Here is a 23,334-nt window from a genome sequence, read left to right on the forward strand (position 1 = left end):
CACCTATGAAGTAATATGTAAAAGAGTATCTGTCCGTGCGCGCCACTCTTCACCCCCACAACGGACTAGAAAAACTATACCACTAAATCTAGTGCCGGCAAGCTTGAAGGTGGCCTCGCTAAAGTAACAGTACCGAGGAAAAGGAGTAAATTTTGACAAAGTAGCTAAAGATCTGGATCAATAAAGTCCTTGTTAACTCCAGGTGAGAGCGCGCGGTGGGACACTGGATCCTAAAAAGAAACATGCTATGAGGAGCATTCACTCATCTCGGGTTTCCTCACACCCCTAAAAGCTCAGCTGGAGGCTGTCCTCTCCCGCCCCTTTTTCGATCGTGGCCAATCAGGTCGCCCAGTTCAAAACACTTGTTCTCTAGAGTCATTTCACGAAGTCAGCGCGCCGAGGAGGCGGCGAGCAGAAAACGATTCTAACCGCTTTAAATCCCAGCGCTTGGGGTGGATGGAAGCAGAGCCTTGTAGTTGTACCTCAACCTTTTAATTGTGAGCTAGGAATTAGTTTTGGCCCAGGTCCCTCAGGCCTATCAACTGCCACCCGCAGCACCTTGGGGGCGTGGCTACCGCCCCGTGGGGGCTCTGGGCCGTGCATTTCCCTGGAGCGCCAGGCGTGATAATACCTTAAAAGGCTGGTTCTCTAAGTTCTGAAGCCACGTCCGTTGACCTTCCTTTAGGAGCGCACCCCGCGATTGTACTGTGCGGAACCTTCAGTTTCCCAAGCGCCAGCTCTACTTCCTAGGCCCTTTCGTTGGCTCCGCCTCCGTAAGCCTTACTGGCCCACTCTCAGAACGCCCTCCTCGCTGCAGGCCGCACCCCTTCGCCTCGGCTCCGCCTCACCAGCCCGTAGCTTGGCCCAGGCGGTAGTTCGCGTTTTGAGCCGCTCGTGCCACCATAGCTGCTGCCGCCGCTGCCGCTGCGGAGCCGAAATCGCCGAGCGCGATGCCTGAGGGCGCTGTGAGCGGGGTGGCCCCCGCGCCCCGGGGCTGGTGAGGCTGGGCCCGAGCGGGGGCGCTGGAGAGTAGCTGGGGCTGCTGAGGGAGGTGAAAGGGAAGGGTCCGGAGCCCCCGCGGAGGGCCTAGAGCGAGCTCCCGAGGGTCGGGGGTGGGGGAGGGAGGCTCCCGTGGCAGAACGGGTTGCCGGGCCACGGCGAGCCCCGCCGCGCCGAGTGTCCCTGCGGCCGCCGGCTCAGGTGTCCAAGCCCCGGGCGGGACTCCTCCGTGGCTTCGGCGGCCTCCTCTAAAGGACACCGCAGTTGCCATGGGAACAGTTGGGAATTACGGGAGACCAGACCAGCCACTAGCCCTACCAGGGCCAGTCCCATCCCTCAGGCTACACGCCTCTGGCAGGCGTGGGCCTGGCATTTCTTTGCAGCTCAGGCCTTTTCTCCCCTCTTGCTCCTGGGTTTGTCCTTCAGATGGTTGCAGGGCTTGAAGGCAGGTATGAGGAGAAGGGAGAGGGTAATGCCTAGAGATAAGAACTACAAACACGGCTCGGCAGAAGGTAAGGTGGCCTCTGCCATCTCAGGTCAGTGGGAGAGCATCCTGGAAGGGCCTGCGGAGTCCAAAGGCAGTGCCGCTTTTGAGACAAGTTCCAAGACTGGGCCAGGAACTGTCCCCGGGGGCTCTTCATCATGATGGCTATGGAAGGGTCGACAATAACCAGCCGGATCAAGAACCTGCTGCGATCGCCATCCATCAAATTACGCAGGAGTAAGGCGGGAAACCGGCGAGAGGACCTCAGCTCCAAGGTGAGTCCTAGTATTGGGAGGCACCCCTTTCTAGCCCTCCCCTCCTCCTCCTCCGTGTTCTTTGGCCTTCTTTTTTTTGGAAAAGAGGAGAACCAGAAGCTCCTGTTGGCTCTACAAGATCAAGTGTGCCCATTTCTGCCCCTCAAGGAAGGAGTGGTTTAGTTTTAGGCTAAAGGGTAAAGAGCAGGAGGAGTGGACATGCCGAGATTTCTCCACAAAAAGGAATAAGAGGAAGGCAGCTGGGTTTAGTTGTGGCCTCACTACGAACTAAGACTCTGCTTGGGGAAGCCAGTTCATAACTGATGACTCAGTTTCCCTTTTTGGAAGAGAGTAGTGGGACCATGTGAAGGGCTGAATTGTGACTAATGTAGCTGTAGGTGTTAGTGTCACAGCTGAGGTTATGCAAGACGGTAGTAGCAGAAAGAACACCTAGTTTGAGGAATTGGCTTGCTAAATGCTTTTGCCTGGGGTCAAAACAAATTTGTCTCTTCAAGAAGCCTAAATTAATTTAACTGGAGCCTCTTGGCAGCTTAGGAATGATAACATGCAAGGAGCCAAGTATCTGCCAGCAAAACAGCCCTCCTGGTTTGTCCTTGAACATTTCCTGTCTTATTCACTCTATGCCAAGCGCCACATCCCATCCTGCTGCAGAAGTTCCTCAGAGACCAGTCCCTTTCTATCCCCTCACTTTATGCTTTCTTCAACTTCATTGAGCCCTCACAACTTGGGGACTACAATAGTAGACTCAATTCATTTAAACCTTGAAGGAATCTAGGGCTTTCTTCCCACAGGATCAGACTAGACTTTTGTGTCATATTAGCAGCCTATAAACATGGTAGCCTTGTGTGGTACAGGATTGCTATAGGGAGATGCATTGGAGACAGCAGCATTTTATTGCCTTACCTGTATGTATCTCTTCAGAGGATGAGAAGAGCCAATGAGGAATGATTTAGAGTGCTCACGTACAACATGGAAGGATTCTGGGAGGTCTCTGTTCAGATCTCTGTCCTTTAACAGAACCTTGCTTAGATGTGGTCAGGAGAAGAGCTTTCATCTATATTTTCAGCAGAGGTCTTATTGAATTGAAATTAGTCACAAGATTCCGTGGCAGTAAAGATAGTGACCTTTTCAAGGACTTTAATAGGAGTTCATTGTTCATATTCTCCAGAGGTAGGAGAATGAGCTTGGAACTTAGAAACTGTCTTAGATTTGACTCTCTTCACTCATTTACTGTGTTGGATCATTTTTAGTACTGCAAGCTCTCTTGTTCTTGGCTGGTGATTTGACAGTGACCACCATTATTAAAGCAATCTTCTCATTATGTTTTGCCCTCCTTTTCTGGCCAAGAATGCTATAGGTAGTAGAAATGTATGATGGGCGTTTATTCTTCAGTGTTAATACTTACTATAATTTTGGTCTGGAATCCAGAAGTTACAGTCACCATTTTTTAAAAACTTCCCATATCACTCATCATTATGCACTCAGCAGATGTTTATTATGTGCTTGTTATGTATGGAATCAGTGATGAATAAAAACATCCTTGCCATCAAAGATCTTGTGGCTAGTCAGACATATAAACAAATAATTACAACTTGGTATGTTAAGTGCTGTTCTAGAAGTAAGTATAAAGGTGTTAAGGGCAGCACAGAGGAGGGAACCTGTCAGCTTAGGGGAATTAGGAAAGACTTCACAGAGGTAGGGACACTTGAACTGTGAGTCCTGAGGCTCATAGAGAAGAGGAGAAGCTCTCTAGGAAAACAGTGAAAAAGAACATCCCTGTGGCATCACCATTAAACATCCCTGTTTCAAATAGGAATTCAGTGTTTCAGACTGCTTTAAATGGCTTTGTTTGTCCTAGAGCTGTGAATGAAGGAAATACTTAGCTGAAGTTGAATGAGTAGTCTAACAGACTTGAGTAGTCTAACAGAGCAAGAGTACTGGTGTCTATCTTAACATCCAAAAGTAGATGCTGTCTATGTGTGCCCAGGATCTGGCAGATGCCGGATTCCCTACACTCCTTATTGAAGTCCTGACTTAAGACAATTCTAAAAGTCTGCCCAGTAGTAATCTGCATAGGACCTGATGTATAAAGCTTCGTGAGCTGCTCTAATATGTGGTGGCTGTGGGTAATCATGGTAACAGTCAGATAGCTTGTGATTCATGGATAGCTAACTCTGAAATAAAATTTAAAGACCAAAAGATGTATGCCTTTGAGGATGGGGAGGAGAGGATGAAGAAGGAAGTGACAGAGGGCCTTTGTGCAGCTCTTACCTCAGATGGCCTGCTACTTTGAGTCATACTGTTCCTCCTGTCTAAAGTAGCCTTTTCACCAAATTCTCCATTTACTTTTACATCCAGCTCTACATTTATTGGAGTCACGGGGATTTCTCTGAGTAACCCCACTACTTGGAACCAATCTCTAATTGTTCTTTTATGTATGTCGCCATTTCCTAAGGTTCTTTATTTCTTTTACATTACACTATTAAGTAGAGTGTAAGGTATGCAGTAAATCCTAAGTGAATAAATGAATGAAAACAATTTAATGATGTCAGATATATAGAATAGGGATAAACGTGGAACTCCAGAAGAATAGGAAATAATCAGGAGGAGTTTTGTGATGTTTTTAAAGAAAAATTGAAATTAGGAATAATAAAATGTCGGAAAAAAAAAGTAGAGATGTAGTCAGCCTATTTAGGAACGAAGGGCACAAGTGGGGAGGGGAAGTGTATATATGCAGAAACTAGTGCTCATTAAAGACTTTTGACTCAGAAGAGACTTACTTAAAAATACAGTTGAAATATGGTTAAAAGCTGAAATGAGAGCCAGTAAAAATGGGGATTGAGAGTATTGATTGAGAAATGGGGAATTGAGAGCTAAGATTTGTATTAAACTCTAAGGGAGGGAAGGAAGTCTCTACAATGAGATACAACTACAAAAGAGTAATTTGAGGTTTTATTGCCAGATCTGCTGAGTCTTGATGAAGTGCAACTCCAAGTTACCAGTTGTAAACACCCTTCGAACTTCAAATTCTGGACAATTGTCAGTTCTGCCTTTCATCTCAGCTGAGGCTGTGTTTTCCTGAAGCATATGTGTGCTCTGGGTAGCTAGCCCTCCCCCTCTTTTCTTAAAGTTTCTCGAAGATTTTTATGTGGAGGGAGCTGGGTCATTTTTCTGTTTTAACAAAGGACAGAAATGGAATGAAGCTGAGCCAGCACGATGTAAGTTAGGGATACAAAAGGATTGCCTGTCTGGAGAGTTGTTAGATTTTGAAAAAGTAAATGAAGAGGTTTTGAAATCCTCCTCCTCCTTAATAGCCATTTGTCCAATCTGGGTTATGTATTATTCCTCTAGAAACAATGGGGAAGATGACTTGCAGCTTTTTTCTAGTTCTCAGTTTTTATGGATACAAGGTCTAATGTATTCTTTCTCTTTTCTCTCTCTCATTTTTTCCCAAAATTTTATCATGTCTGGTTGTATGGTAGTGCTTTGAGCCTTTTAATATGTGGCTCTAAGTAGAATTTGTGTAGGGAATTTTCATGGAAGAGAAAAAACTGGGAATAATCTTAATTTTAGCTTTTGCTTAGTGTTTGAGTCCAGGTGTTAGTACTGAGACGCTTTAATATGCCTGTTTGGTAGTGGGAAAGCATATTCATTTTTTTTAAAGATTTTATTTATTTATTTGGGAGAGCACACACTAGAGAGAAGGAGAGAGAGAGAGAGAGCACGCACAAGCAGGGGGAAGGTCAAGGAAGAAGCAGACTCCCTGCCAAGTAGGCAGCAGACTTGGGATTTGATCCCAGGGCTCTGAAATCATGACCTGAGCCAAAGGCAGATGCTTAACCAACTGAGCCACCCAGGCACCCAAGCATATTCATTTTCAAAGCATTGTGGATCATTGGCTCAAGCTTGGTGGCTCAAGCATGGTGGTTCTTGACTCAGGGGAGGGGTCAGGACAGCAGTAGGAATATTTTTGCAGCATTTTAAAAATACTTATTCCTGGGCCCCATCCTAGCTATCTGGAATCGGAAGCTCTGGGGTAGTTGGTATATATGAAATTGGTAGTTGTGTATATATGAAGTTCCACCAGAATCCCATTGCTGTGTTACAGACCTGTGGCTTAAGTGCTAGGACCCTGAAATCTGTTGGCTTCATACCCAAGTCCTCATTGAGGCTTCTTGATGGTATAGAAAGCTAGCCCAGTAAGCATACTCTTCTCCTTAGGTAAGTTCTTATCTCCACTGAGTCTATTAGACTGATGGCTCTGTAAACTATTATGTCAGAGATGGATCTGAGTGAACTGCCCTGTTGTAGGGTCAGATATGAGGAACTGATAATTGCCTTACTAAGACAGATTAGCAGGAATTTCCTCTGTGGGTAGGAATAGGAAACTTTATGAAAACATCTTTGAGTCCTGGCCAGTTTTTTATGTCATCATTCCACTACCCACTACCCTTGGCACTCATAGGAACCTAGAATCTTTAGTGTTTAATACATACTATCTGGGCTCTCTACCTAGAATTAGATGGCCAAGGGTAGAAGGCCTCTGTGGGCAGAAGCCTGGTCCCTCACCTGCCTTTGTGAATGACCTTGAGCAACTTCTTACTGAGTTTTCTATCTCTGATATATTCCTCAAGTTAGGCGTGTGAAGTGTCTGGAGATCCTCGGAACAGGTGGTGTACAATGAAAAGTGTGAGGTGTCTCCTGGTTTTGTTCCTTTGATCTCAGCTTCATTTCTTCTTCTGGTGCCTGCAGCTGCCCTCAGCCTTCAAAGTGATTCTCACTGGAGAGAGCGGGTTCTTGTCTTCCCAGTGCAACTCCTCCTTTGCTGTCTAAAATAGCTCAGCCTCTTAAGTTGTCTTGCAAGCCTTCCCTCATCTACTTGGTCCCCCTCATTTCAGAGTCTAACAGCCCTGTGGCTTTCCAAGTTTCTTTTCCCTCCCTCAGCTTGTAATTTAAGGCAAGTTTCCCCTGTTGGGTCAGTTTGAGTCACTGTCTTATTTCCTGCCTGTATTTTTGAATATATTTGGGGCCATTGGCATTTCTTTATTCTTCTCTCTTCTATTTGACGCTTGTGTGTTTTTCATCTTTTAACTAATGAAAACACATTGGTAGAAGGGAGCCTTCAGCCTGACTTCTGCAACCTCTCTGTCAACCTCCTGAATCTAAGTTGGGCTTGTGGCTGTTATCACTGCCCCTTTGTTGGGAAAACAGTCCAAGGCTTGAAACTTGGAACTGTGTTTATACAAACCAAGTTTATCTGGGAACATGGTCTGTTGCACCCTTATTCTTGGAGTATCTGTTGGTTTCACTTCATGGGCCCACTCCAGTGTTGGTTAGAAAAAAAGCTACAGTGTTTTCAGTAGGATTTGTTCTCTTATACATCACATTCCCACTGCTACAAGCTACGCCTCTCCTCTGGGCTCCATTGTTTAATGCGGGAGAAGGCCAGGTTTTCTGTCAGCTTCCTTCTGTAGCAGTTCTCAGTGGAGTTGTGTAATGAGAGCTTCCCACTGGCTTGGATGTTTGCTCTACCAAATCCACATTGTGGGTTTTACCTTAACTTCTGTTAACCTCTTAAAGTTAAAAGAAAGGGGAGGGGAGGGCAAGAAATAAAGTGAGTATGACAGACAGGTTGGGCAGTGTGGATCTTTAGGGTTGGTATTTTTTGAGTGTTCGCATTTTCCACATCTTGGTTTCCTCCCTCCCACCAAGTCTGCAGTGTAGCTACAACATTTTCCTCTGGTTTTGAAGGGCACTTACAAAAGAATGAGTTCACATCATAGGATGAGTATCTCCTCATAGACTTCTAGGGAGTAAATTCCACCCCCTCTCATTTTTATCACAGAGAATGTTTATAATGCTTTTTGCTGCTTCTGTAGTCTGTAAAAGTCTTTTTTTTTTTTAGACTAGATTTCTAAGTTTATATACTTTATCTCTCTTCCTAAAACTGGAATGAAACTAAAGATCTTTCCCCCTCCCTGCCCCTTCTTTCATAGCTGAGATTTAAATTTGCTTGAAGATCTTGGAACACTTGGTGAAACCACATGGCTGATTTTTTTTGTTCACTGTGTCAGCTTTTCTTTTGGAGGAATCCTGAGAAGGATGTTTCTAAGGTTCTTCTGAATTTGAGCATTGCTTCTCATTCATGCTGAGTGAATTACAGTTTCTGACTTCCTGTCACATCTCTCATCAGGCTTTGAGATCTGTATTCCTTTAGTGGTGCCTCTGATCATTTCCTCGTATGCTCAGCTGACCTCATTAAAGGTGCTGGTACTTAAAAAGCAAAACAGATTTTTAAAAAATTATGAAATATAACAGATATAGAAAAACTTATGAAATATAATACTTTAAGTAATTATAACACAGTTTTTCTCATAATCACCACCAGAAGTCAAGAATAGAACACTGCCAAGATGTTGGTAGTTTCTGAAGGATATGATGCTAACAGTGTCATCAAAGTGAGTGAGGATGGAGATGAGGTTTTGTGTTAGGTAATTATATGTTTTTGTTTTTGTTTTTGTAAATCTCCAAGGACTTGATCTTGACTATTTGTTATTTTATTTTTCAAGTTTCTTTTTTTCTCCATGTAATATGGATTTGTGCCATTCAACATTTTCAGGCAGTGTTCTCACTTTTTCCAATTTTTGCTTAGTGCTACCTGCCCTTATGTTAATCTCTAAAATCATACTAGAAATAATATTTGTGGTGTTAATAATAACTTATTTATTTATTGGCTTTTGCTATTTACTGTGCTACACATTCTACATGTATCATCTCATTCACATTTCATACCACCCTTCTATCAATACTGTTACTGTCCCCATTTTGTAGATGAGAAAACTGATGGTAAGAGGTCAGGTGAGTAGCTGGTCGTTACGTAGCCAGTAGATGGTGGAGCTGAGATTTAGACTGCCTTAATTTATCAGCCATCTTAACTCCAAAGCCCACGCTTAATCTTGATTCTTTACTCCTTCCAGGGAGTCGTCTTGTGCACAGTGGTGACACTGAACACAGTTTATGCCTAGCATTGCTATAGCCAAGAGCTGCAGTGTGCATTCAGCTTGGAAAAACACAGTACCTTGAAAAACATACTTTTCCCCATCAAAGTTGATTTGATGATTTCTCAGAGTCTTTTAGAGCTGTCATTCGATAACCTTCCTTTCCCTCTACATCCTTGCTTTTCTTTCCCTGTGGTACCATTAGGTACAGTACAACTTGTGGTTCTGTGGGTACGTGAATGTCAAGTTAACAGGGTGCAGTTATGTGGTGTCAGATGACCGTAAGCCACAAGTAGTTGCTGCTTCTCTCTGGGGTTGGAGTAAGGTGGGGGAGTGGAGACCAGCAGATGCCTTGCTTGTTTTGGTGTGTGAGATTCATGGGCCTTTATGGGTTTGCTTTTGATTGGCAGTTGGTGGTGGAGCTCACACTCTTGATTGCTTGCTAGTTCTACCTGCCCTGGGGCTCTCCTTGTTTATCTCTGTATTCCACCTCTTTGTTATTTCTTTGCCTGTCCATCCTCACAACTGACCTTGTCTTTGAAGCTGTGCAGAGTTGCTGAGTTAAAATGCCTATTTTCTGTGGAAAAAAACTGGGCCTAAAATGCCCTGTGCCAGAGCCGATCTGGATGATGACAGCTGGAGTTCAGTGAACATGAAAAAAAGCAAAAATGAGGTCATTTGCCCACCTGACTCAGTGTGGTTGGGCAGGCTCCAAGGTTGTTCAGTTCTTTGAGCAAGTGTCTTGTCTCCCCGATCTCAGATTTGTATTATTTGGATTTCTTTTGTCAAATAGGCAATGATGATGATGTTATGGGTGCAAAAGCATGGGATCTTAATACATGCTTTCCTGCAGCTGCCCCGGTTAGTCTGAGGAGAGGAAGCCCCAAGCCAGGTGGATTGGGTGGAGGGCAGCCCACAGGCAGTTTGTGACTATGGGGGAGGAGCTCAGAGCATGCTCAGAAACTCTGACCCTTGCCACCTCTCAACTGCTGCGTTGGAGAAAAGCAAGCAGCTGCTTGTCAGAACTAAACATGCAACAGGCAGGCTGTAGGCCTCCCTCTCTTAGTTACTGTGATGCTCATTGGTTATCTTCTATTTGGGAAAGTCTACAGTATCTGTGATTGTTTTCTTATGACATAGTAACTTGTTGCAGACTTTTCTGAACATGTCCTTTCTCCTTATGTTGTCCTTCCTTCCCCAGGCTGCTTTGGTCTCTCTTTGAGGCAACCCCCAGCAATTGTCTTAGAGTCTTCTTACCCCTCATAGCAAACCCAGAACTGGCTAGTGAACAGGGTTTCTTTCTTTCTTTCTTTCTTTTTTTTTTTTTTTTTTTTAAGATTATATTTATTTGTTCATGAGAGACACAGAGAGATAGAGGCAGAGACAGAGGCAGAGGGAGAAACAGGCTCCATCCCGGGAGCCCGAAATGGGACTCAATCCCGGGTCTCCAGGATCATGCCCTGGGCAGAAGGCAGCGCCAAACCCCTGAGCCACCAGGGCTGCCCGTGAACAGGGTTTCTAAGAGTGAGTGTGTAGGCAGATTAGTGGGTAGGGGAAAGAGGCAGTGGTCTTGTTAAAATACAGATTCAAAAATAATAATAATAATAATACAGATTCAGATTCAGGCCTACCCTGGAACTCTGCAGTTCAACCAAGCTCTCAAGTGATGCCCATGCTGCATTTCCTTGGGCTCTACATTGAGTAGTCAGGTGTGTGTGTGTGTGTGTGTGTGTGTGTGTGTGTGTGTGTGTGTATGTGTGAAAGAGAGAGAGAGCTGGCTTCTGTCTCATTTATAAAATTAGCATCTTGGGCTGTTGTGAGGATTAAAGGAGCTCTAATGAATGTGAAAGCACACTGTAAGGTCTAAATAAGTTTATAAGCTGTTAAGGGGTTGCTAATGTTATCAGAGTCCATAGATTTCTAGAACATTCAGGAATTTTTTCCTAATTTGCTGGCAAGATTTTATTCCTTCACGTTTCCATTTGTGAGAAGTCGTTTTTTGCAGGTTCAGCTTCTTCTGTTCCGACCTTTAATCATCCTCCTTGGGCAGCTTTTTATTGTGACCTATCTTCAGTACCTTTTTCTTGCCAGTATTGTAACTTATGTAAACAATACTGACCAAGAGGAAGGCTTAGCAAGTATTTTTTATAGTAATACTGTGTAATTTATTATTTCAGGGCCATGGATATGATTTTGGGGATCTAAAATGTCAAACCAGTGAACCAGGGGTGAGGGGGGAATCCTAATTTACTGTGTCTGATAGAAATCACTGGAGTGATGTGCATGCTTTTTAACAGCGATAGTTTCCCTAGAGATAACTTTTCTTCTTTTAGGGGCCAATTCACTTGTATTGAGAAATAATTTGGGAGCTTCCTTTCAGACCAAGAATTTAAAGGCAGAGTGAGACGTGTTAATTTTATAACCTATTGTTTTAAGTTTCTAATTTAAGAAGGGTAAAATATTCTATATAAATAATGTTTGCTTAAAGAAGATATCTGCGAAGATGTGAGGAAACAAGTGCACTCATACCCTTATACTGTTGATGGGATGTGGTAATATATACTGTTATATATTGATCCAGCCTTCCTAGAGGACAATTTGGTGATATCAATTAGAAGAAGCATTAATATATTCATATCTTTTAATCTAGCAATTATAGTTCTGGGATCTGTTCTATGCAAACATTCACACCACATAAAAGTGTATATAACTGAAATATTTTTTTTTGAAAAAAAAAATTTTTTTTATGTTATTCACAAGAGTGAAATCTTTGGAGTAATCCAGATAGCCATCAATAGGGGATTGGGATAAATCCATAAAATGAAATACATTGTACTTGCTGAAAAGAATGAGGTCAATCTATATTTACTGATATGAAAGGGTATACAAGATATATTAAGTGACAGCAAGCAAACCATACAAGTGTTTTTATGTTAATGATTATTTATATTTTTGTTAAAACCTGTATGTTAGTATATGTATATACGTAGAAAAAAAAAGTGAAGCTATAAATACCAAACTGTTGTTAATATTGGTCACCTCAGGGAAGGCTAGTAGATCATGGTGGACATTCGCTGTCTACATTTCTATATTTCTGTAATGTTGGAATTTTTTACAATGAGTCTGTATTATTTTTGTAAGTAGAAAAAATAAAGATAAAAGTCTCCAATTTAAACATGCGTATTTCATATTTAAATTTAAAATGTTTAAGTTTAAGAATCTGTATACTCATTGAAGCACAAAGTTAGGTACAAATGTTGAAAAATATATGAAATCATAAATAGGGTTTCTTTTTTAGTAATAATAGGACACAAAAATATTTTCTCACAAATTCATTATTGTTGAATTTGAGATAATTCATTTTTGCATCTTCAGAAATATTTTCTTGGTTAGCTTTGGTAAAGAACATTTTAAAATACTTTCTGAGGGGATCCCTGGGTGGTGCAGCGGTTTAGCGCCTGCCTTTGGCCCAGGGCGCGATCCTGGAGACCCAGGATCGAGACCCGGGATCGAGTCCCACGTCGGGCTCCCGGTGCATGGAGCCTGCTTCTCCCTCTGCCTGTGTCTCTGCCTCTCTCTCTCTCTCTCTCTCTGTGTGACTATCATAAATAAATTTTTAAAAAATTAAAATACTTTCTGAAGTACATGTGCTTTCTGAAAAGATTGTTTTACACAAGGAATATAGAGAAACATAAAGAAGAAAACAAGTCATTCATAATTTCAACATTTAGAATACTTATAGCCACATCCATTTCTGATTATAAAGGACAAGTAAAGCTCTTTTTAAATAACAATATTGTCACTTTCATTTAAGAGGTTACCTCAGTGGGGTGCCTGGGGGGCTCAGTTGGTTAAATGTCCAACTCCTGATCTCTGCTCAGGTCTTGATCTCAGGGTGGTGAGTTCAAGACCTGAATTGGGTTCCATGCTGGGTATAGAACCTACTTTAAATACATACATACATACATACATACGTAAAACCTCTGATCATTTTAGACTTAGTTGTTAATTATAATTTAAGTCAGATTTCTGAAGAGACACGCTATACATATATTTACTAAAGTCAAGGATGAAACAGGTTTTTTGTAATCATTTAAAGTACATGGATTATTCAGGCCTTCTCCATTCTTTCTGGAAAGGCATCAAAATTCTTCCTGCTCCAACTTCTAGGGTTGGCTGTGATAGATGGAGAATTCTCTAGGAGGTTAAAGAACTTACTGGGTACAATGAGCCAGAGTATTCACAAATATTTTTAAAACATTAAAAAAATATTTATGAAACACCATGCCTTGTGCTATAAGCATAGAGTTGTAGATACAGCCTCTGCCTTTTTAGGAGACTAGTAGGATAGAAATGACAGATCCATAAAGAACTTCTATATGAGGTACTAAGTAGCATATGACATGTGAATGATGCAAATAAGTGCTGCTATAAGAGTACCAACGAGGGACAAGTCATTCCTGGCTAGGGTGATCATGCAAAGAATCACAGGGGATGTGATATTTGAGCTGATCCTTGAAAGGAATGGAAGGATTTCAAGGAAGGGAAGGACTTCTTGGTAGAAGAGAATATAAACTAAAGCCCCAAAGTGCCTTTCCAGAATAATGAATAATCCAGATTGACAAATGCACATGATTCATATAGGTGAGTAGTAGGAAGTAGAAGAAAGGTAGGATCACTTGACAGAGAGCTGCAGTTGCTAGGCTAGGACATTCATAATTTATTTAGTTGGCAGTGAGGAGCCATCGAAGGTTTTTGAGCAGGGGAGGGATGTGATCAAAGCTGTGCTATGGCAAGATTATTCTTACAGGTTGAGGGAGGGGAGGACAGGGTCCTATAGTAAGAAAATCGGTTAGAAAGTTACTGCTATATATAGGAATGTGGTGCTGAAGGCCTAATCCAGGGTGTTGGCATTCAGAATGGAAAGAAAGTGAGCATCTTATAGAGAATAACAGTTGAAGAAACCTTTCTTACCAGGGGAGTCTCCTGGCCCAAGCTGGCATGATTACAGGGGTACCAAGAGTTCCCACCACTCTCCTTTTTGTCCCAGAGCACACATTCACATCGCGCACTTAGTCCAGATAAGGAATAGTTAGTATTCTCCTTGGTTACAAAGTTTGGAAGCTAAGAGATTAAGAAAACTCAGGCATGTGGAGTTGGTGAATGAGGAGGAATCAGACCATTCTTTATAATTAGACTTTTGCTTATAAAAGCGTTGTTTGTGATTCTCATCTTGTTGTAGGGAGAACTGATGCTAGAGAGGAAAAAATTTTTTTCTCTTATTCTGGTTGCTTAAGTTGAGGTACCACCTATCCTTTCCTTTCTGGTAGCTGGAAGAGAGAGAGTAGAAGTACCTCCTGTACCAGGCACTGTATTGATAAAGCTGCTCTTTGGACTTGGGTTGCATGCTGATGGTGGTATCATAACTGAGTCCTCTAGCTACAGGCCTGTGATTTCCAGAACTTTGGTCTGACGTCTGATGCTGTCCTCACCTCTTTCTCCATCTGTACATGAAATCAGATTCTGCTGCTTTGGACACTATAACGTCATCTGCCTTGGAAATGGGTGTCAGCTGTCCATGTGGACTATAGGTTCTAGTGTTGGTTGGACATGAGCAAGCTCTGGCCAGGGGGAATACTCTGGCATTAGAAGACCGTCTGTTTCTTTTTCTCTGCAACCATTCAGTGAGGAGAGGTCAGAACCCATTTTTAAGACCCATTTCAGCTACTGATAAGACCTGCTAATTTTAAAAAAATGTTAAAACTAGCAGGAGAGGACTGTATATTGTCCCTCTACTTCATTCTGGGCCCTCTGCCTTCTATCTTGGTTCTCAGACCTGTCCCTGGTGCTCCCATGAAGGCCTGGTGATTTCCCCATATGCTCTTTCACAAACTGCACCATTCTGATGGTTTTGGAGAACTTGAACTCCCTCCTTAGGTTGCCAAAGTTTCTGGAACCAGGCAGACAGACCTAGGTTTAATTCCTGGTTCTTTCACACACTACTTACCTGTTTCCTTATGTAAAATGAAGATAATACTTGTCCTTCTTAGAGTTGTCAAGGGTATAGGGCACCTGGCTGGCTTAGTCAGTGGAACATGTGACTTTTGATCTCAGGGTCATGAGTTCAAGCTCCGCATTGGGCATAGAGCTTACTTAAAAAAGAAAAAAGTTGGGATCCCTGGGTGACGCAGCGGTTTGGCGCCTGCCTTTGGCCCAGGGCGCGATCCTGGAGACCCGGGATCGAATCCCACATCGGGCTTCCGGTGCATGGAGCCTGCTTCTTCCTCTGCCTGTGTCTCTGCCTCTCTCTCTCTCTCTCTGTGACTATCATTAAAAAAAAAAAAAAAAAAAAAAAATTGGTTGCCAAGGGTATTGAATGAGCTAATTTTGTAAGTGCTTAGCACAGTTCTTAGCAGAGTACATATTCAGTAAGTGGTAGTTGTTATAGCTGTAGATCCTTTCTCTGCACAAGACCTTTTGTATCCCATGGGTCTGGATAGTCTTATAAGAACATTTGGAGCATTGTTTTCTCCTTAGTTCCTGGAGGGGGTGAAATTTGGAAATAAAAAGGCAAAATGCTTTAATTTTGTAGTTCCCTACCTGATTAATCATTAGACCACCTGGAGAGCTTTAAATGCAGATTCTTTTTTTTTTTAAATGTTTTATTTATTTATTCATAGAGACACACACACAGAGAGAGAGAGAGAGAGAGAGAGGCAGAGACACAGGCAGAGGGAGAAGCAGGCTCTATGCAGGGAGCCTGATGTGGGACTTGATCCCGGGTCTCCAGGATCATACCCCGGGCTGCAGGCGGCGCTAAACCGCTGCACCACCAGAGCTGCCCTAAATGCAGATTCTTGAACTCCACTCCATATCTGTTGATTGAGAGTCTTGTGGAGGCAAAGGATAGGGATAGAGTAAGAACTGATAATCTGAAAAAAACTTGTTAAATTCTCTAATTCCATTGGTAGGCCAGGATTGAGAACCTTTGTTCTCTAGTCTCCAGGGTTTTATAGCTAGAGGATCTCTAAGGTCACCTCCTCCCAAGTGGTGGCAGATTTACCTTCCTAGAAGCTGAGGCTATTTTAATCCCAGCACCAGAGAATTGGCTCAGCCCCAACTAATGCTGTTCTCTAAGCTTGGGAGCCCAGTTTTTCTGTCATATTGGAAGTTATTTGTTTCTGGGAGCCTTCATGGTATAGACAGTAGAACTGTAAATCAGCTGGATAGGATAGAGAACAGGAGCAGAATGGAGAGGCAAACTCTGTTCAACAGTCTTGGAGTGGCCATCGTATCCCTTCCTGTCTCTGACCAAATGGCACTTTGGACTCTGAAGGAGCAGGAGGGAGTGAGCTTGGGCATGATACTCGCCTTTCCCTTCCCCCTCCCCAGGCCAGGCATTGGGTCTCTGCCCAGCTGGCTAAGTCTCTGCTATAAAGCCTGCTGGCCTTGGGCTTCCTCTGTGGCTTTTGCATAAGTGGCAATTCTCAGAATCTGTTGGAGAATCTGCTCTGTGAGATTAGAGTGTAGTGCGTGGGTAAGAGACAGGCATAGTTATTCTTAACCTGCAGGAAGGGAGGGGAAGGCGGAGAGTGCTCTGCTGTGGACAGGTCTCTGACATGCTTGTTTATAGAAATAGCAAGCCCATGGTTTGGTTGGAATGACTTATAACTCAGGTATTTATAACTTGTATTAGTGGGATTGAGAAGTGGGGAAAGGGAGAAGGGGGAAGAAAGAAACTGGTGGCAACAAAAACAGAGATTGGCTTCCTCCCAGTTGCTGGGGTTTCTTTACCATTTTGAGGTCAGCTGAATCCTAAATGACCATGGCCTTTTGTGGCTCCAGCCTCTTAGTTCTCTTCCTCAACGGAGCAGCTGCTAGTCTGAGTTGGTATTGAAGACTCCCTGTAATGGCCCCTTACACTAAGAAAGGAAGAGCAAATCCAAACCAGCTATATCATGGACTTAAGCAAGAAGCCGTTCTCTAGCAAGGCCATTGGCTCCACAGACTGGATCTTTCATTCACTTTCTGGTGCCTCTACTCTAGCTTAGGGACTGATCAGATCTAGGGACTAGAGAGAGAGAGAGAGACTAGAAAAGCTTAGACAGCCCAGTCCAGGCTTCCTGGGATCGTGTGTTTACGGGTCTGGGACTACTTGGGACCTTGTGCTGTGCCACCCGTGTTGGCTCTGGACTCTGGAGAGTCCTTTCCTTGCCTCCTTTACTTCTGTTTGGCACTTACATCAAATACCCCTCCTTTTGGGAGCTCTTCTCTTCACTGGCTTCCTGGGTCTCCTCCTTTCTTTCTAATTGCCTGGCATCTCATCTTCTCCATACTTAAAAATAGGTATTCCTCATAGTTCTGTCCTCAGCCTCTCTCTCCCTTCCCACCTTCTCTTGTATTTTCAGTGGTGGTTTTCGCCTCCATGCAAATAATTCCTAGATACCTATTTCTAGCCCTGATCTCTTTCCCAAGCATTTATTCCATGTTTATGTTGCTAAAGTGAATGTTCTGTGGTTCTTACTAAATATCCCTGAAGTATCTTGGATTCAGCATGCATAAAACAGACATCACTGGCTCCCATCCTTCCTCCTTTGTCCAAACCCAGGTCTGCTTTCTGATCCTGACACCATTTCTTTTCATGTTCCCTCCTATCTCTGAGGTTCAAAATTTGAGTCTTCTGTCTTTTTCCTCCACAGCTGTTTGGTGCCCAGTCTTGCCAATTCTATTTGCTTTATTACTTTTGAATCCATCATATCTTTTCTACTCTTACTATCTTCATGCTGGTCTAGATCCTCATTACTTCTCATCTGAACTATTGTAATGGCCTCCTGATTGGGCTCCCTTCTTGTGTTGTTTTTCTCATATACATCACCGCCAAAACATAGCTTTGTGTCTCCAGCTTGAAGTCCTTCAGTGGCCACCCAGAGCCTATAGATGACCCCCACTTAGTTAAGCATTCAAGACCCTTTCTGGTCTGGTTGCAGTCTACCTCTCCTGATTTATTCTCCTAACACTGTCAGCTTTCACCACTGCTCACCTGCTCTGTTGTTTCCTTCTGCCCAACTTTTGTTCATGCAGCTTCTTCTACTGAGAATTCCCTTCTCTCTTTATTTCCACCTGTCAAGATCCTGTCCTCACTGTAAGGCCCAGCCCAAATACCATCTCACCAAGAAAGCTTTCTTTTCCTGATCCTGTTCAGAAATCATTTCTCTTCCTCCTCTTTGAGCACTTTATATCTTTCTTATGATCTTTATCACATACTGGATCGCTTTGTAATATAACATTCATTTTCCCTAATGGATTTTGAGAATAGAGGATAGAGTCTGTGTATTCTTCATCTTAGGATCTCCTATAACATCCTGGTGATGTTCAAAACTTCTTTGAGAATGACCCACATTAAGAAATACATTTTAAGGATGCCTGGGCAGCTCAGCAGTTGAGCGTCTGTCTTCAGTTCAGGGAATGATCCTGGAGTTCTTGGATTGAGTCCCACATCAGGCTCCCCTCAGGGAGCCTCCCTCTTCCTCTGCCTGTGTCTTTTCCTCTGTGTCTCTCATGAGTAAATAAATAAAATATTTTTTAAAAAAAGAAGAAAAGAAATACATTTTATATTGTGACGCAGAATACACATCTCCCTGAACAAAATTTCATGGTCAGTACTTACCCTTACTATGTGCCATGAGATCTGTTTTGTGTTCTGTTCTATTTATTAATTTCCCACTAAATTAGTCAATTTCAAGTCCTATTAATAAGCTGAAGTCTGCATGCTTGGAAAATATTATTCTACGTAGTATAAGTGAGTTGTCCTATCTGTTGCCCCTGAGCTACCTGTTTTTTCCATCTACTTTAATGAGAGCCAGAAGAGCACTTAAACAGTTGACTTTATTCTTTCCTTCTCTCTTGGAAATAGGCTATTATGAAGTTATCCCTTTATCTCATTAAGGTGAGGGATGTTTTTTCTCTCCTCCTTTCTCTAGGGAGGGTACAATCCTGCCCTGCCTAGTGCATGCTGGGAGTGGTGGCTATTCAAGCCCTCCTTCACAGTATATCATAGTAATTCTGCCCTTCTACAGCCTCGCTTCTGGGGACAAATGACACCTTCTCTCAGGTTGGTGTAGGCTTTCCTCCATCTCAACACTCTCCATCTGCCAAAACCAAGGCTGGGTCACACCTTGAGTGTTTTCTCTGCTTCTAGGCTGTGTTTTGGTTGTGGAGGAGATCACTGCAGAGTACGATGTGGGTGCTGTCTTCTGTTTTCACTTCTGAGTTGAAATGATGTTCTCTAGAACCGTGTGGCTGTATCAGGGTGCCAGCTGTCTGTAGTTGTATCCCAAGTCACTGGACTGGTTGTCTTTTGGGCTAGGTTTCACCAGCATTCAGGCTGTGAGAGTCTATAAATGACTTTCCGGTCAGTACCTTGGGTCCCATCTCAGACTTTGAGGTCAACTATTTTTTCATAGAACCTTTTCTCTGCCTTAGTTTCCTCAACGATGCTTGAGGCCAGAACTCTCACACTGGCTGGTTTGCTTCCTTATGTGGAAAAATGCTATAGTTTTCAGGAGAGGCTAGGTCATTTGTTCTCACTACAGTCCCCTTTTAGGGGATCTATGAAATTCCCCCCTTTTCTAATTACACATCCAAATGAGGCCAGGTTTTCTTTATCTTCAACTAGAATAGCATATCACAACAGATTGAATGCAGATGCAGATAGGAGAATCCAGCAGTTTACTATTAAGCCAGACATTAAAGAGATTTGCAGAAATGTTAAATAGTGCCACTCTTCTCACTGAATTTTTTTTTTTTTTGGAAAATAGTTATTTTTAACAAAAACATTAACATGAATGAGTTTATTGTTATTTTTAAATGAATTAACAAATATTTTAAGCTATTTACGTTGTAATTTCTAAACACTGATAAAACAAAAGCTCTTTGGGGTCCTTGATAATTTCTGAGTGTAAAGAAACCAAAGTTTAAGAGACCAAAAAGTATGAAAATTGCCAGGTTATGTCATGCTGTGGTAACAAAATCACCTCAGAATCTCCCTGACTTAACAGTTTATTTCTTACTCATGCTCATATTCAGTGTGGGTCAGCACAGGAGCTCTGTTCATCAAAGTTACTCAGGGACCCAGGCTGAGGGGGCTCTATCTCATTACCTGTTGCCATGCTTAGTAGTCAGGAGAAGGATTAGTGGTTCTTGAAAGCTTCCACTGGAAGCAGCATGTCAGAGCATCATAAAAATGTGCAGTTTTAGAAGCACTTAAGTGAGAAACCTAATCAAACAAAAACTCACATTCTTGAGTTCTTTGTACCCTTTCCCCCAACATTGTTGGGTCAGTGAGTGTAAAAAGCCATTGCTTAAGGATGAAGAGAGAATTAGGTGTGTAAATTATAGAAAGATGGGCCCTGATTTGTAGCATTTGGTGATTTCCATGGCGTAAATTATAGAAAGATGTTGCTCATGAGGTACTGAGCCCCATGCCACATCCCAGACTGTATCTTTTCTCTCTTTTTAACATTTATTATGCAATTTTTAAGACATACAGTAAAGATATATGGAATTATAGAATAAACAATGGGGTGCCCGCTATCAGCTTAAGAAACAAAATGTTGGGATCCCTGGGTGGCGCAGCGGTTTAGCGCCTGCCTTTGGCCCAGGGTGTGATCCTGGAGACCCAGGATCGAATCCCACGTTGGGCTCCCGGTACATGGAGCCTGCTTCTCCCTCTGCCTGTGTCTCTGCCTCTCTCTCTCTCTCTTTGTGTGACTATCACAAAAAAAAAAAAAAAAAAAAAAACCTTGATTTAAAAAAAAAGAAACAAAATGTTACCTGTACCATTAAGCTCCCTTTGTGCTCATCCTCATGTGGGCAGTAAGACAGTAAGTATGTGGATGGAAATATGATCAGTGTTGGGTCACTATCTGCATCTAAGTGCTATGAAGAAAGATAAAACAAGGTAAGGTAGGTATAGAATGATAACAGTAAAGCTAGTTTGAAAACCCTTCTCTGAGGAGGAGAACTTTGAGCAAAGATCTGAGTGAATTAGCTATGTAAAAAAAAAAAAAAAAAAAAAAGAATTAGCTATGTGAATAGCTGAGGGAAGAGCATTTTAATTGAAGGAATAGCATATGCAGGACCTGAAGCTAGAATCTGCTTGAGGTGCTTGAGGTAGCCATGGTAGCTGAGGTGGAGGAAGAGGGGAAGAGTGTAGGAAATGAGGTCAGAGAGGGAGCCAGAGGGCCAGATGATTTAAGGCCTTGTAAACAGGGTAAAGTATTTGAATTTGAATTTAAGGATGGGAAGCCCATGGAGGGTTTTGAGCTGAGTAATGACATGATCTCATATACATTTTTAAAAAACACCACCACAACAACACTGTGGCCTGTCATGTTGAGAAGACGACTAAAGGGGGTAGGGTCTGAAGCAGACACAACACATGGGAAGTATAGTCCAAGTGAGAGACAACGGTGGTCTGAACTTGGTGTGTTGCTGGATGTTTACAGGCTCTCTCAGGGACAAGAAAGGGCCCTGATTTGTAGCATTTGGTGATTTCCATGGTAAGTAAGTACTCCCACTGTGGTGATTTCAAGCCACCAGTTGAGGAGGTGAGAAAGGAAGTGCACAGTCAGCTGTCATGAGCCAGTGGAAGCTAGCTTTGGCACACCATTGCTTGACCTTGGGTGTTTAGCCGGTGATGTGTTTGCAGGGGGCATTCAAGTTTGTCTCCATTTTCTACGGTGGATGGAAGCTGCATCACTTTTTTGTGTTTTTGTTTTGTTTTGTTTTGTTTTTGTTTTTGTTTTTGTTTTTTTGCATCACTTTTTTGAAAGGAGAGGAAATGGAGGTTATGTCAGGGAGAGAGTCCATTTATAATTTCCATCATACTGGGGCCTTTCAAAATAAGCCTAGATGTTGGAGGCCTTGCAGGAGCTTTGGACTCCCTCAGATCCTTTGAAAGTGGAGTTCAGCCCCAAACCTCCCTGCAAACAGGAAGCTGGTTTGAGTTAGAACATAAAATAAAAACCAGCTGATGCCCCTGAATGTTTTTCTCTGCTCCTCCCACTCCACAGAGCCAAAGGAAACTGCCTTTTTTTTTTTTTTTGTCTTTGGATAGTTGTGCAGAAAGTCAGAAAAAGCCAAAACCCATAAATCCTTTGAAAGTAAGCCAGGTTTTGAGCCCAGGCAAACTTCTGCCCGTGGGGTTTCCTAGCCCGGATGTCTGTCCCCTGCCAAGAGTCCTAGGAGGAAAGTGCCTGAGGAACACAAAGTTGCCAGAGATCAGAGCCTGGAACCCAAGCATAGCAGGAAAAGATGGTCTGTAGCAGTTTCTCAAAATGAGCTTCCAGCCCATTTGTAGGTCATGAAATCAACAAAGTGGGCCAAGACCAAAATCATTTTTTAACGAAACAGAACATAATAAAAAACAGAGTATATCACATGCAGTAAGAGTAAGTATTACTTTGTGAAACTTTTGTTTCAGTTTTATGCACATGCATACACATTCATGTGTACATGTATCTCTATACAGACTCATGATTTAAACTTATAAACTCTCACTCTTACAATGAGTCATGGTCAAAAATGTTCAACCAAAAACTGGTCTTAAAGGTACGAGTAATTCACATCCCTTTCCTGTTTTAGCTTGCTGTTGAAAAGTCCAGGCTAGTTTCGGAATGAATCCTTTATGGAACTAGATCATCTGTCCACAAAACACCTACCCAAATTTCTGTCAGAGAGAAGGAAAGCTGAGAAGGAACAGACTGGTCTGATTCTTTGGGATCAAAGCTGAAGCATATGTGAGGGATTGAAGCAAATTTGAATCCAAAGGATTTGCCCAAAATGATTCACTGGAAGAGATAGGATTTGAGCAGCTTTTTAGCTCACTGCACTTGATTCTGTGACCTTTCCCATCTATGTGGGTAATGCTGGCCTTGGGTTCCTCACCCTCTCTCTTTCTGTCTCTCATATGCAGTAGGCAGTTAGTGCATCATGAATGTTCCCAAGTGCCCCTCCCTCTGGGAGAGCTGGAGGCACAGTGCCAAGATGGGGAGCAGTGCACTGAACTGAGTATCCCCCGGACTTCCCCGGGGGTATTTTGTGCTCTCCAGTCAGTGTGCCTGGTGCTCGGGCCTTTCAGAAAGGTGACTGGGTGCCAAGGCATCATGTGGCTAAGAAAAAGTGAAGAAGGAGGCATTAGTTAGGGCAAACTACCAAGAACACAGAGAGTAGGCTAAAGTTAGTTTATCCCACACTAGGTTTAGTGCCTCAGGTAGTCTCCAGGGTAACTGGCATGTCTGGTGCTTGCCAGGTGGCTGTGGGTTGGCCATGGGACTAAACTGCGTCTGTCAGCGAGAGGACACATGTTGGAATTGCTGCTGTACATCCCCAAGAAGCACAGAAGACTCTTGGGAGCCTTCCTGGGGAATAGGTTTTAACTGTCATGTCCTAGGGGATTTATCTTGGTCTTTGGCCACCATGAGGCATTTCTTTCCAACCTAATTCAAGCTAAAATGGTTCTTGGAGATAAGAATTTAAACCAGCCCTCTAGAAGGACTTTGAATTTTCCAGCTGGGGC

The 23,334-nt window shown here is 42.9% G+C and overlaps 1 protein-coding gene and 1 long non-coding RNA gene across 10 annotated transcripts in view; one reads left to right on the forward strand and one right to left on the reverse strand.

Moving 5' to 3' along the window:
- LOC118352877 (uncharacterized) overlaps window positions 1-823 on the reverse strand; it is a 34,705-nt gene extending 33,882 nt beyond the window's left edge. For both annotated transcript variants that reach the window (XR_004810771.2, XR_004810772.2), the window contains exon 1: window positions 632-823. This is a non-coding gene — a long non-coding RNA (uncharacterized LOC118352877). The remainder of the gene's footprint in view (window positions 1-631) is intronic.
- Window positions 824-860: 37 nt separating this feature from the next.
- MAPKBP1 (mitogen-activated protein kinase binding protein 1) overlaps window positions 861-23,334 on the forward strand; it is a 51,556-nt gene continuing 29,082 nt past the window's right edge. For 7 of the 8 annotated variants that reach the window (XM_035708745.2, XM_035708750.2, XM_025473112.3 and 4 more), the window contains exons 1-2: window positions 861-997; window positions 1,536-1,758. In XM_035708745.2, the coding sequence (XP_035564638.1) occupies window positions 1,642-1,758 (117 nt within the window). In that variant the 5' untranslated portion in view covers window positions 861-997; window positions 1,536-1,641. Of the gene's footprint in view, window positions 998-1,227; window positions 1,449-1,535; window positions 1,759-23,334 lie in introns of those variants that run through there. The other variant, XM_035708746.2, reaches the window with a different exon arrangement.

Source organism: Canis lupus, chromosome 30 (assembly GCF_003254725.2).
Source record: "Canis lupus dingo isolate Sandy chromosome 30, ASM325472v2, whole genome shotgun sequence".
NCBI classification, from domain to species: Eukaryota; Metazoa; Chordata; class Mammalia; order Carnivora; family Canidae; genus Canis; species Canis lupus.